A 13,948-nucleotide genomic window follows, 5' to 3' on the forward strand; every position below is an offset into this window, starting at 1 on the left:
TACAGTTAGTTTCCAGATCCGCACAAAATTGGGGATGAGAAGAGTCTGATGCTGTTCTATATGAAAACATAAAGAACTATGCCCAATGCTAATTATGCTGCTTCTAAGGACATCTTTCCCCTTCCCAGTGAGGATGTCCACCGCACTGTCTAAAACTAGTGGATGTCCCCAAGAGCTGTATGCACACACGTGAGCATGCAAGCGTGTATCAGTGTTGATCTGCTGGACAACCAGAAATAAATCTTCAGCCATACCTCACACTGGCAGGGAAGCCGAGAAGAGAGGGGACTTGGAACACCAAAGCCCACCCACGGCCGTCGTGCTGAAGCCCTCACGTGGTGTAGGTCTGGAAGGAGCAACTCGCATGTCAGGGAATGGACTGTTGGGGATTACTGCATCCCTTGGTTGGGGGAGGGGTGGATCCTCCAGTCTGATCAAAGCCTGTGGTCGTGAATGGGACTTCTCTAAAAAGGAGGGTAGTCCTCACATTCTGAGAATACAGTCTCTTGGGGGAAGGGATGGTATTCTTAGATGTGGCTATCAAAGAGAGAGACTGAGTGTGGAAAAGAAGGGACTGACATCTTTTGAAGGTTTTTTTTTGGTTTATTTGGTTTTTAATGCTTTCCTCTTGACCTGTGAGGAGAGCCTGATGAAAGTTCCCATTTCACAAAAAATTTTTCCTTTATACTATAATCACATTAAGTTCTTCAACCTTTCAGCAAAATCCATTAACTGTCCCATGTGATGCTTGTGTGGAAAATGAAAAAAATAGAAGTTTAGCTGCTTTGTGTTCACTGGCCAACTAACACCTGGAATCCTTTCCACTCACTGAGGTCCAAGATGCAGGGAGTTCTGTTGTGCAGTAGGGAGGGAGGGTAGACTTTGAAGTAGCTGTGAGAAGAGGTGAGGGACTTGTGAGCCAGAAGGGCTGCATGGACAATTCTTGTAAGGCACAGCATATCTTTCCCAATTTATACTGGAGGAAAGTGACACCTTCAGCAGAGAAGGCTGGTGCTTGGATTATAGGCAAAATGCAATCTTTTTTTTTTGTCAGAGATGCTCTTGTTCTGTACCACGGTCCAGGGAACTCACAGTCTTTTAAGGCATAGAGTCCTCTGTACCTGATGGCTAACTGTAGCTCTTTCAAAAGAAGCTATAGCTCTGTCTGATCAGAATCCTTTATGTTTGAAGCTCAAATCCTGTTTGAGGACTCACTGGGTACATGGTCATTGTGTTGCCTTGTCTCTTCAGACTAATAAGCTTGATTTTTATTTTGAAAAAATTTCAGCTCCAGGGCACATAATTTATCGGTCTTCTAAGGAAGGCAGCTGTAACCTGTATTTAATTCCTAAATTATTCTCTATTTGTTAAGGGGTTGACAAGACACTCTTGTCCCTGAATTCAGTCTGCATGGGAGCTGTCCAGTCATTTTCTGTTCTCAGGGGGAAGTCCTGATCTCACCCTCTACCCCAACTCCCAAAGAAAGGTTGAAATTGAGCCCACAACAGCTTCTAAAGTCTGATAATTCCAAGGGCCTCCTGATATTCTCCATTATCAGACTGAGAAACAGAAATTCTCCACATACCTTCAGCACTTGCTATGATGACTCCCATCTATTTTCTTGGAGTCAGAAGGGACTGACCTCTGGTTGTCTTTGTCATTTAACTCAACTTTTTTTTTTCCCACAGAACTGATTCTAAAACTTTCAAGTGTTAAAATCTTTATTCTTAATGAGTGCTATTAGGATTTATTTATGAAAAAACACACTCTCTTTAGTGACTTTTAATTTGTGTTCAAACATAACATACAAAAATCTCTAATTTGTAAGCTTGGTTTCTCATTGTTAAAAAAAAAAACATGGCTAGAGGCACATTTTTGCTCAAGCTTCTTTGAACTATACCATGCTAGGAACTTTGAAGCTAGGATCTTCGAGCATCTTAAAGCTCAATGTTTCAAAAACATTCAAATCTGCTTGAATCTTCAGTTTGTCAAAGGCCTGACTGCCGCATAGTCTTTCTCACCAACTCCTTTAGACATTCCTTGCCTCGCCTCTGAAAGCATTTGAGGTTGCCACTCTGGATTTTAACTCAACATCCTTGTTCTCTCGCCACCCCCACACCCCATTTTATCTTATAATGCTCTCATTCTACATTGGAGAAAAATGGAATGCAAAGACAGCAAACAATTTGCTCGAGGGGAAGCTGCTGTGTAAAGAACACAATTTCCTGCTCTTTCACTACGCTATTCTCCCTTTTAGACACAAATTTTGTACTATGGCAAAAGTAAACATTCGTTATGAAAGAGAAGCGGAGAATCTGCGATTCTCTTAGCGCTTTAGAAAGGAGAGACGTTTGTGGATGGCCATAATTTCTTCTCCGTTATGCGAGTACACGTAGGTGGTAACCGCACCCAAATGCAACCCTTAGTCTGGCCCACTTGGAACTAATTACAGGTTGCGTCCTGAAGACGCAGTCCACACCAGGAACCTCATCGCTTAGCTCACGTTGCTACCCGAGTCCGAAGGAGAACGGGACCGGAAGCGGCGCGCCGCCGCAGGCGCGGAGGGAACTACCTATGGTACTGCCGTCGCTCTGACCGGAAGAGAAAGGTGCAGAGCTTAGAAAGCTCCCCTCCTACTTCCTGTTTCTGCACTGTGGCTGTTGTCGACGTGAGAGGCGGTTGTCTGGAAGCTTCCTCGGCTCTGGACGGGTTGTGAGATGCCGGGCGGAGGCCGCTGCCCCGATTGCGGCTCCACTGAGCTCGTGGAAGACTCGCACTATTCGCAGAGCCAGCTGGTGTGCTCCGAATGTGGCTGCGTGGTCACCGAGGGAGTCCTTACGACCACCTTCAGTGACGAAGGCAACCTCCGAGGTACTTGGGCCGGCTTTTCCAGGGCCTTGGGCACAGCCTGGGGCGGTGGAGGGATTGACGTTAGATTCTGCTTATCTCCTGTCCTCTGCTTGTCATGTACACACTTAAATACGGGAGAAAACGGTCTAAAGTGAACGAGTGAGCTACAGAAAGTCAGGAACTGCCGTTCACGTGTGTTTCCTTAGCACCGTGTATGGTATATGTAGTAGGTATTAATAAACTTGGAATAAGTAGAGCAAAGAGAGAAACAAAGTTCCACTCAATTTACTTAATCTGGACATGGTGGGAGGATTGTGGGTCAGTTCCTTGTGAATACAGAAAATACTATTACCCCGAAGTAATTTTGAACACTGATTGACAAAAGCATCGTTTTTTCTTTGCTTTCCAAGTCCCTGACCAACGCAGCCCTCAAAATCTGCAGGCAGGAAAATTGCCTGTATTGGATGTACAGGAAGGACAAGTAGAAATTTAGAACATTTGGAACTACTTTCCTGCAGTCCTGATCTTCCTCAGTCTCTAGTACTGCTTGTGGTCATAGATGGCAGGATGGACCTTTAAGGTGTAAAGATGGGCACCTTTTGTGAGACAGGGAGCAGATTACCTGATGATTTTGGTTCTGCTCCTCGTGTTTTGTTTGGCAGGAGGGCAGGGATTTGGTGAATAAAATCTAAACAAGCTATTTTTTGTCCACTATATTACAGAAGTAACCTATTCCCGAAGCACAGGGGAAAACGAACAAGTTAGTCGCAGCCAGCAACGAGGTAAGAATCAACCTTTTCTGATACAGTGGCTTTAAAAAAAGTTCTCCTGATGGTCCAGCCCATCTGCTTGCCTTTCCTGTTTTCAGCATTACCGTGTAATGCAGCATAGAAGAGAATGGTAATTAGAAATAAAGGATGGAGATGTTTCTAAGAGAGGTAGCAAATCAGTAGAAGGTTTAGATTTTCTTGAGGATATGTGTGAAGTTGACTCAAAGAGCCCAGATCAAACTTTGGCTTGGCCTGGCCCCAAATCAAACCAGCCTCCAAAAGATGGGCGCTGAAATGTGACTTCTTTGCACAGATGTCTTTATTATGCCTTTAGAATGACCTCACCAAGTGTCACTTTTATTGTAGAAAGGTCCATTATTTGTGCATCTGCTATCTGAGGCAAGTTTAGCAGAAATTGCTGGGAGCTGCTTGGTGGCTCCTTTCAGCTCTCTCTGTGTAGTATCATGTCATCTGCAAACAGTGACAGTTTCACTTTTTTCCTTTTTAATTTGGATTCCTTTTATTTCTTTTTGTTGTCTGATTGCTGTGGCTAAGACTTCCAAACTATGTTGAATAAAAACGGGCAGAGTGAGCATCCTTGTCTTGTTCCTGATCTCAAAGAAAATGCTTTCAGCTTTTCACCATGTTAGCTGTGAGTTTGTCATATATGTCCTTTTATTGTGTTGAAGTATGTTCCCTCTGTGCCCACTTTCTGGAGAGTTTTTATTTTAAATGGATGTTAAGTTTTATAAAAAGCTTTTTCTGCATCAACTGAGACGATCATATGGCTTTTCTTCTTCAGTCTGTTAATATGGTGTGTCACATTGATGGATGGATATTGAAAAGTCCTTGTATCTCTGGGATAAATCCCACTTGGTCATGGTGTATGATCCTTTTAATGTATTTTTGGGACCCCTCTCTCCTGCTGTGGGTTTTCTTAGGTCTCCGCCGAGTGAGAGACCTCTGTCGAGTTCTGCAGCTGCCACCAACATTTGAAGACACAGCAGTTGCCTACTACCAACAGGCCTACCGGCACTCTGGCATCCGAGCTGCCAGGCTGCAGAAGAAGGAGGTGTTGGTGGGGTGCTGTGTCTTAATTACCTGCCGGCAGCGTAACTGGCCCCTGACCATGGGAACCATCTGCACCCTGCTCTATGCAGATTTGGATGTATTTTCTGGCACCTACATGCAGATAGTGAAACTCCTGGGACTGGATGTGCCGTCTCTGTGCTTGGTAGACCTGGTGAAGACCTACTGTAGCAGGTACCTGCCTAGTGGGAGACACTGGGATGGGATGGGTTTAGACCTGAATCCTTTTACCTCTGACCATCTCCTTTGGACCAAAGCTCATCTTACAAGGGTGCGGGAGAAAAATCTCTTCTCCTTCTCTGGTGCCTAGTACTAACCAGATTAATCCCATTTTACATTTCCTGAATGCTAGAATTTTCAAATCCCTTTGCTCTCACAGGAACCTAATGATGTAGGAATGTAGGTATTGACCTTGGCACAGGGCTCCTGGGTTCCACATGTCATATTGTACACGGCCTGCTTGGCTGCATACAACCCTGTCTCAGCAGGATCATCTGCAGTTAGCATTGAAGGGATGCTAAGAAATGACAGAGCTGGAGTTAGAAGTGTTTTTTTTGTTTTGTTTTGTTTTGTTTTTTTTTGTAAGTAGCTGTGTTCTTTTCTTTTTGCCTGACAAATATTTGGAAGAGCAGTTCCCCATAGGTATTGAGACCAGACGCTCAGTTTGCTTATTTCAACTTCAAACTGTTTCAAGCCCTGTCATCTGTGCCAGCCAAGTATGTGGAAGACAAAGGCTATTGGTGTCAAATAGTCGGGGGTTTGAAGCTTGGTTACTTTCTAGCTGGGTGACTAGGGGCAAGTTTTTCAACTATAAATGCACAGAATGGAGTGTGGAGTAGATGAGAGGAGAACGTTTGTAAAGCACTCAGAACAATGGCTGATGGGGGGTGGCAGTCAACAAATGTTAGCTCCCTTCTGCATCCTCCTGCCCTTCCCCTCTCTATCAGGAAACTCACCCTGTCTTCCCTTGGTACCAGGATAAACTTGTGCCCAGCAAGCTTGAGTGTTCCCAGGAGAATAGACTAGCTTGCCCATCTTCCTCACCTTGGAAGAGCAGTTCCCCATAGGTATTGAGACCAGACCCTCATTTTGCTTATTGCAGCTTCAAACTGTTTCAAGCCTCCCCATCTGTGCCAGCCAAGTACGTGGAAGACAAAGAGAAGATGCTATCTCGAACGCTGCAGTTGGTGGAGCTGGCGGATGAGACGTGGCTGGTGACCGGGCGGCATCCCTTGCCTGTCATCACCGCCGCTACTTTCCTGGCTTGGCAGTCACTGCAGCCTTCAGATCGGCTGACGTGTTCCCTTGCCCGATTTTGTAAATTGGCGAACGTGGACCTGCCCTACCCTGCTTCCTCCCGCCTGCAGGAGCTGCTGGCCGTGCTGCTGCGGATGGCGGAGCAGCTGGCCTGGTTGCAGGTTCTGAAGCTTGACAAACGGTCTGTGGTGAAGCACATTGGTGACCTTCTCCAGCATCGCCACACATTGGTCCGGAAGGCTTTTCGAGATGGAACGGCAGGGACAGACATCGGGGAGAAGGAGCTACAGGGCCGAGGCCAGGGGCAGGGACAGGGAACAGAGTCGGTGGAGGGAAGCTCCTTAGATTTGCCTGAGGGGAAGCGGCCAGCAAGCCCTGCTCTCCTCCTCCCACCCTGCATGTTGAAGCCCCCAAAGCGGATCTGTCCCACCCTGCCTGTCTCCACGGTCACCGGAGATGAGAACATTTCTGATAGTGAAATCGAGCAGTATTTGCGTACCCCTCAGGAAGTCAGGGACTTCCAGAGAGCCCAAGCTGCTAGACAGGCTGCCATGAGTGTTCCTAACCCTCCCTGATGCACATCCGGGGTGATGGGCACATGACCCTTCTGATAGCAGCCTGATAACAGGCCCAACGTGTCTAGAGAAATCAGTGTATACAAGTCCTTAAGTATTGCTGTTCTTGTTTAAAGGACCCTAGAGAGGCTCTGCAGTTATTGGGAGCCCAGGTGCTGGAGTAGAAGTCAGAAGGAAGGCAGGGACGCTGGGTCGGAGAGAGTCCCATCCCCTGGTCCCAGAAAGTGGGTTGTCTGTATTCCTATTCTGTGGGCTGGCTTTCCTCTGGGACTGTTAGGAGACTGTCAGGCGCTCTCCTACTCCTGGTTCGAATTGGATACCCTACTGCAGGGCTGATGGGGCTGAGCAGTTGGCATTCTCAGCGTGTCAGCCCTCAGAGGACAAGAACTGGGCAGCCCTCTGCCCTGTGTCCATCCAGAGGCTTTGGTGGGTTCATGTGTGTGGTGTCAAGAGATCCTCTCCCACATAACGAAAGGGCCGTGGGTGGAGTAAGGTCATGGCTCAAAGGGCTTTGCAAAATTTTAATATATTAAAACAAGAGGCATCTGCTAGAAAACATTCTATTGTATAAAACCCGAGCTTTTAAAAACATGTTTTCTTTGGCACTTTTCCTCCCTCCCTCCCCTCTCCCCAGCGTATTGCAAAAAGCTCTCCAGTGCTAAGGCGTCGGCAGGGTATGGAAACAGCAGCCAGCATATGTGGACGAATAATACAAAGCTTTTTTTTTTTCGCTTTTTGCTTTGTTTTCTAATATTGTCTGTGCAGCAAGCATAAATAACAGGATCCATCCCGTCACGTGCGGGTTTTCTCCCAACCCCTGCGTCTTCTCGCGCCTTAGTGGTCAGGCTGTGGTGACGTGGAGCCTGGGAGGGGGTGTGGACCAGGCCTGGTTCTCCTGTGGCTTCACAAGGCCCAAGGTTCCCTCCGCTCTTGCTGGGTCCTGTGATCAAAGGCTGGTGGTGGCTTTTTAGGTTGGGGGAAAATGTGAGTGCTGGTGTTTAAATAAAAGTAGTGAGGGTGGAGGCCCCAGGTGAGCTGCAGGGGCCCTACCCCTGCCTCGGGGATTTGGCTCAGGCTTCTATAAGGCCGGAAGCTGGTTTGATGTTTTGGAAGTTTCTCCTTAATATAGAGCTGGAGATCCAATGATTGGAGCGCCTCTCCCATGGGGCCTCATGGAGGGAGGGACGTGCTCTTCCTCGGTCCCTTGGCGGGATGCAAGTTCTGTAACTGAACAGTAAGTGCTCCTCCCGTGCTGCGGCCTAGCCCTGGAGCCCCTCTTAAGGGCATGGTTTGTAGGACTGGGTTTAGGGCATGACTAGCTTTGGCCCCAGATCTAAGCACTACCTCTCTCGACTTCCCTCAGATCATCCCCAGGCATCAGGCAGTCAGCTTCTTAGGTGTCAGGCCTTGGCTTTGTCCTGAAGGCCACCTCTGAGCCCTGCTGTATGGTTTGCCAGTCCTGTGGGAATGGTGTCTAGTCCTAATTGTGCACCCTTCCACCTGCCCCTCTTCCATGGAACTAGTTGATTCCCCCACTGCCGCCTTTCACCCCGCCCCACCTTCTCCTCTTGCATAGTTAATCTGAAAAGCAGCACCTTGTTCCCTCCCATTGGCCCTGGTTGTCTGACTCATCTAGTAGGCTGGCTCCCTTGTAAGCCAAAAACTGTATCTGGGCACAGATGGGTGACTTCAGAGGAGAGCAGTGAGGACAGAAGTGTTCTCAGGCTCCCATCATCTATGTTTGCATGATAGGGCTGATGGCGGCCAGTGAGACGGTGTGGACAGGTGTGGGGAGTACCTTAGGAGGAATCCATCTGACCTGTGCTGTCCCTTCCACTCTTGGTCACTCCACAGGCTGATAGGACCTCCCCTCCCACCCCTGGACGGCAGGTACTGCCGAAACTAGCCTGGGCTGGGACGGAACTGAATCCTGCCTGAGTTTCAGGGATTGTCTGTCGCTACTCCGCAGGATGGCCCCTCGGCAGTGGCAGCCTCTGCCTCTCCTTTCCTCAGGGTCCAGGACGAAAGCTGGTGAGCCCGGACGCAGCAAGGCACTACTGCCTCAAACCTGGGGACGTACCGATAGACGTCTTTGAGGGCCCCCATGGGGCCAGGCCGCCTCCACCCTAGACTGTGGTCTCGCTTTTCCAGAGGCCTGTCTTCATGCAGCCGCCCCCGGCCGCCTCCGCGCCCATCAAGGTGATGTCGTCGTACTTGCTGCCCTTGGGGGCGCCGTTCAGGCTGGCGGTGTTGAGCGGGTACGAGCGGCGCTTGCTCTCCTTCTCCAGCGCGCCACCCCCGCCGCCCTTGAGGTTGTCGCGGCTGGCACTGCGGCGCTGGCCCGGCCGGCCGGCCTCGGGGAGCGGCGCGGCGCTCGTGTCGCTGCCCTCCGACGGCGTGAGCATGGGCTCGCCCTCCAGCCGGTGGCCGGCGCCCGGGCTGTTGCGGCTGCTGCCCGGGTAGCTGTCGGACGGGCTGTTGTGCAGGCTGCCGCTCTCGCTGGACAGCAGCTCGGCCGCCCCGGCCGCGCCCCCGCGCAGCGCCTTTAGCCGGTTCTTGCCGCCCGCCTCCCCCGCGCGGTGCCCCTTGGCTCGGGCCTTGTGGCCCCGGCGGCCGTGGTGCACGTTGTTGGGGTGGCGCGGGCCGAGTCCCCCCCGTGAGCCCGTGAACTCGGGCTCCCCCTCCCCGCGGGCCGCCGCCCCCGCCTCACACGTCTGGCTCTGCGCCAGCTGCAGGTTGGTGAGCTTGCAGGGGCCCGGGGGCGGCACGTGGCCACTGCTAGCGCTCGGGGACGACTTGAGGGACGGGGGCCCCTCTCCGAGCACCGGGGACCCGTCCTCGGGGGCGGCAGGCACAGCTCGCGGGGAGGCGCGGGAGGCCGAGGCAGGGGGACAGCAGGTGCGCCAGGAGGCCCGGACGTCCCTGCGCCTGGCACAGTGGTGGGTGAACACGAAAAGGCCCAGGGCCGAGGCCGCCACCCCATACAAACAGCTGCACACTACCCGGGGCAGCCAGCGCTGGGACACGGTAAGAGCCCCGCAGGCCCACATGGCCAGGTACAGGAAATGCGTGGTCACCAGCGCCCCCAGCTGTACTCCCGGGGAATAGAGGCTGTCACCATCCTCTGGAGGCCCAGGTGTCACGGCCCCTGCACTCCCAGCAGCGAGAAGGGAACCTGAGTCACTCAGGAGGGGGCCGCTGCTCCTGAGCCTGGTGGAACCCCTCAGCTCTTCCCCTGGCTCCAGGGAGACCCTGCTGGCGCCCCCCTTTGGGCTCTGTGCCAGTGGATCCCGCAAGCGCAGCCCGGCGCACAGGAAATAGATCCAGGTGATGAGCAGAATCAAAGCCACCGGGATGTAGAAGGCTCCCAGGCTTGGACGCCACACGAGCCAGCAGCTGAGGGGAGACATGGACAGCTTGTCTGAGGTGGGGCCCCGAGGCTGGGTGGGTGGGTAGGTAGGCTATGGTGAGTGGAGAGGCAGACTGGTCAACATGCAGGGGCTAGGGGTGGGTGGCCGGGAGTAGGGGCGGGGGCAGGCAGTTGCCCCTGCCGGTGAAGGAGGCAGCAGGGCGGGGCTGGTAGGTGTGGGGTGGGCAGGCAGCACACTCACTAGGGGCCGTGGTCACGGTAGTTGTGGATGTTGACCGCAGCTGTGATGCCACAGATGATGAGTGGGATCCCTCCGGCGATCAGATAGAACCTGGGGAGGAACGGGGTTTGGGCGTGAGAGATGGGGATCGAGGGCGGACAGGTTCTCAGAACCCTCAACTTAGGGTCTCTGTCTCACCTCTTTTTTCCCTAAAAATTGTCTGTTTTTTTTTTTTTGCCAGAGATGCAAGGCCCCCTACAGGGCAGGATCAGTAGATCCCTAGGGGACTTGGCCAAGACTGTTCTAAGGGATAGAGGCCAGAATTGCTGTCATCCTAAGAGGTGCAGAAACCAGGGGTGCCGCTCAGGTTCTCAGGATCCCTGCTTAATGTTGTCTGGAGTCACTTCTCTCCTGGCCTTGTCAGGCCTGAAACCCCAAGGATGCTCCCCCTCCATGGGGTTGGGCAACCTGGCGCCATCTAGGGCTTTGCCTCTTCTGTCTTTGGAGTGTGACCTCCCAGGACCTTGGACCCACCCACCCTGCATCCACCCTGCGAGAACCAATTTTGGTGTCGTATCCCCCAACCCCGAGCCTTTTCCCTCCACAAGGCTGACAGATGGAGGCACACACCGGAGCATGGGTCGGGGGGCAGGCAGCGCAGCGTCCCCTTCCTGTGGAGGGGGCACCCTCCATGTGAGCTCCTTGTGGAGGACGCGGGCCTTCACACCCATCCAGAGCAGTGTGGACAGCGAAGAGTAGTGCAGGGTGATGCCCACCTGGGGAGTCAAAGCACTGAGGCTGGGGGACCGGCCATCCCAGAACCTCAGCCCTGCAGTGACCTTCCACGCCTCCCATGTGCCCAGCCCCCAGCTCCACCCAGATCCTCCCCAAGGTTCTGTCCCTGCTGTTACCCTCTCTCCTTCCAGCCCCAGCTTCTCTCCCATGCCGGGGACTCTCCATGACCCTGCCATTGCTACCTGGCTCATCTCCAACCTCTCTTCCATTGCAAATCCCCACTCTCCACTTTGAAGTCCTGTCTCCTAGTTTCTCTGCTTCCTTCTGCCCCCTACTCTCATGCCCACCTTCCCCACAGGGCTGGACACAGAACAGTGGAGCTGGAGCCTCTTAGCACAAGCACCCCTTTCTTCCCATGTGCCTTCCTACTGTATGCCGGGCTGCCATCAGTCTTGGGGCCCCCACCCCAGCCCCTCTCCTGCTTACCGCCTGGCAGACCATCTGGTAGTTGGTGAGTGTGATGCCTCCAGCAAAGACGGCGGAGGTCATGGCCATGTGGAAGCACAGGTTCAGCAGCATGTGCCAGCCCTTCCGGGACACCTGGATGGAGCTGCCTCAGAAACAGTCTTTAATTAATGGGCCACCCAACCCAAGGTCAGGCCCATAGGTTCTCAGGGTCACTGGCAGAGCCAAAGGGGGAAAAGCAGATATCCATGTATGTGCATGGGTGTGAATGTGACAGATCCCTTAACCCCTGTGTTTTCCAGCCCCAGAACCTTCAAGTAAAAGGCTAGGCAGGAGCCCAGGAAAGGAACACTTGCCAGTACTTAGTGACCCCTGTGGCCTTTCCACCGCACCCTCCCTCCCTGCAGGAGCCCCCACCTGTGGTTGAGGATGTAGGTGATGATGGTGGAGAAGAGGCAGAGCAGCAGCAGGGCTGTGCAGGGGTACACGACGGGGTGCAGCCCTGCCCCTGGGCCCCCCACCTCCCGGGGGAAGGCACTCAGCTCCTGGGAGGGCAGGGGAGAGGAGAGGAGTATTAGGAAGCCCAGGGTAGAGAGGCCGCCCCGTGGAGTCTTGGCCAGTCCCCTAGGCCAGTTTCCCTCTTCCCAAGCCCAGTCAGCTTTGGGCCTCAGGCCATCCAGGCAGCAAAGATGTAAGCACCCCAACATCTACTCTTAGAAAGGAAAGTCAGTCTCAGTAGTGTTAATGACCTGCGTTTCTGGGACTTTTCAGGTTCCCAGCCTACAAATCAGTGTTGAGGAAGGAGGGGGAAGGTTCTGTGGTAGAGCTGCATGCCCGCTCGGCATCTGGGGAGGCGGGCTATGAGATGTGCTGGGGGCTAGGGAGCTGGACAGGGCTGAGTGGGGAGGAGGCCTAGAAAGAAGAAAGGATCTCAGATTTTTTTTTTTCACTTTAACCATCTGGGTGTCAGAGAGGACAGGCTGTGAAGACCAGGCTGGGGGGTTCCTGGTCCCTCTCTCTCCATGTCGGGATGTGGGAGTGGAGGCAGGACCTCCCTGTCTCCTGAAAGGTGAACAGGTGTGGGGAAGACCAGAGGGATATTTCCCCGTGAGTCCTGACTGCCCCGAGGCCCATTTCTCTGTGGCCTCAGTGATCAGAGTGCCCCCGGCCCCCACTACACTCACCATGAGCACAGCCACATTGCCCAGGTGCTGGCAGTGCAGGGAGCTGACGTTGGGCTGGCTGGAGCGGAGCTGGCAGCCCTCGGAGCTCCAGCCTCCGGGTCCCCCCGGCCCCTCCTGGCTCCACCAAGCTGCCACAGGCTCAGCGCCCTCAGCCCAGTGCCGCAGGGAAACGGCCACCGGCTCTGTCAGGTTTCCCACACCACAGCCACCTATGGGGGAGGGAGGGGTCCGCTCAGGGGCACACAGGCCCCGGAGGCAGGAGGCGGGCTCATGCACTGAACACTGATGCCTGCTCTAGGCTTGGGGGATATATGCCAGATGCAGGCCTGCCCCCCAGGTCCTTGCCTAACTGGGGAGACACAAGGATGAGTCAAAATCAAAAGTACCGGGAGGTGGCCCACCCTAAGTGCCAAGTGAGTGGTGGCAACATGCCCAGGAAGGGAGGACTCTGGGGCTGCGGTCGGTCGGGGACAAGACGGAGGAAGATATGTGGTGGAGGATTTGTGCCTACAGCCCTTTTGAAATCTGGCAAATCTGGGATATGAAATCCAGTGTCTTCTGAGCCTTTTCTCCACCAATACCTTCCTTTAAAGGATGTCTCTGCCCCACATCATCCTTCAAAATGGTGCGGGGCTACCATCCTCATCACCTCCACCAGGGTGTCGAGAGTGCAGGCGAGGTAAGGGCAGGACAAAGGCACAAGGCACATAGTGGGAGGGAACCCCGGGCAGTGCGATGGTGGGTAACTGGGGGTTTCAAGCCCTTACTGGTTCCTGCAAAGATGACCGGGGTGGCCACACCACGCCTCTTGCCAGGCCCGGCGGCTCCAGGGCGGGAAGCATTGCCATGGCTGCGGAAGAGGCGGCCGTTTCGGAAGACAAGCAGCTGCAGGGTGCAGTCTGGGGGTGCTGGGGGGGCCAGGGCAGCCGGAAGGGATGAGAACAGACTGGGCGGCAGCTGAATGGAGGCCAGGGCCACGCTGTTCTGGGGGGGACACAGGAGTTCCTCAGAGACATCTGGGGTCCCCTGGGGCACTGGTGTCCTCCAGCCCCTCCTCCCACCTCTCCTGGCCCCCCTTTCTGAGCCCTGCTTCCCTTCACACCGCCCCCCCCCGCCCCCAGGCACCTGCATCTGATGCCTGCATCAGCATCCTCCCTGCCCCGGTGCCCACCTTGATATGGAAGGACGACAGAGAAACATTGGGCCTCCCGGTGGTGCAGCGGAAGCGGAGCTGCTGGTCAGCCAGGGGCTCTGGCTCAGGCAAGGGATGCTGGCTGGGGCCTGCGGGCCGGGCGCCGAGCGCTCCTGCCTCCCTCCTCTGGAAGGCTGTGCACGTCAGGCCCACGTAGCTGTGCGGCTTGATGAGGTAGGCCTCCAGTGCCACATTCCTTGAGTTCTGGGGACAGGGACCTGGTCACCCCTCTCTCAGCCTT

General features: G+C 53.8%; 2 protein-coding genes across 3 annotated transcripts in view; one reads left to right on the top strand and one right to left on the bottom strand.

The window, feature by feature from the left end:
• Positions 1 to 2,620: 2,620 nt before the first annotated feature.
• Positions 2,621 to 7,132, top strand: BRF2 (BRF2 general transcription factor IIIB subunit). Its single transcript, XM_006201134.4, has 4 exons — positions 2,621 to 2,871; positions 3,573 to 3,632; positions 4,562 to 4,883; positions 5,812 to 7,132. The coding sequence occupies exons 1-4, from the start codon at positions 2,718 to 2,720 to the stop codon at positions 6,539 to 6,541; spliced, it is 1,266 nt and encodes a 421-aa protein (XP_006201196.1). The 5' UTR covers positions 2,621 to 2,717; the 3' UTR covers positions 6,542 to 7,132.
• Positions 7,133 to 7,214: 82 nt separating this feature from the next.
• The window catches only part of ADGRA2 (adhesion G protein-coupled receptor A2), a 33,627-nt gene continuing 26,893 nt past the window's right edge, over positions 7,215 to 13,948 (bottom strand). For both annotated transcript variants that reach the window (XM_072950273.1, XM_072950274.1), the window contains 8 exons: positions 13,687 to 13,911; positions 13,283 to 13,499; positions 12,516 to 12,724; positions 11,749 to 11,876; positions 11,353 to 11,476; positions 10,762 to 10,907; positions 10,153 to 10,242; positions 7,215 to 9,937 (listed from right to left, as the gene is read on the bottom strand). In XM_072950273.1, coding sequence (XP_072806374.1) covers positions 8,668 to 9,937; positions 10,153 to 10,242; positions 10,762 to 10,907; positions 11,353 to 11,476; positions 11,749 to 11,876; positions 12,516 to 12,724; positions 13,283 to 13,499; positions 13,687 to 13,911 — 2,409 coding nt within the window. In that variant the 3' untranslated portion in view covers positions 7,215 to 8,667. The remainder of the gene's footprint in view (positions 9,938 to 10,152; positions 10,243 to 10,761; positions 10,908 to 11,352; positions 11,477 to 11,748; positions 11,877 to 12,515; positions 12,725 to 13,282; positions 13,500 to 13,686; positions 13,912 to 13,948) is intronic.

This window comes from Vicugna pacos, chromosome 26, assembly GCF_048564905.1.
Source record: "Vicugna pacos chromosome 26, VicPac4, whole genome shotgun sequence".
In the NCBI taxonomy this organism is placed as follows: Eukaryota; Metazoa; Chordata; class Mammalia; order Artiodactyla; family Camelidae; genus Vicugna; species Vicugna pacos.

Bases quoted from the DNA above. Each gene is read 5' to 3' on its own strand.
- BRF2 (XM_006201134.4), top strand. From the start codon at position 2,718: ATGCCGGGCGGAGGCCGCTGCCCCGATTGCGGCTCCACTGAGCTCGTG. The intron at 2,872-3,572 runs GTACTTGGGCCG...ACTATATTACAG, and splicing joins TGACGAAGGCAACCTCCGAG to AAGTAACCTATTCCCGAAGC. The intron at 3,633-4,561 runs GTAAGAATCAAC...GGGTTTTCTTAG, and splicing joins TAGTCGCAGCCAGCAACGAG to GTCTCCGCCGAGTGAGAGAC.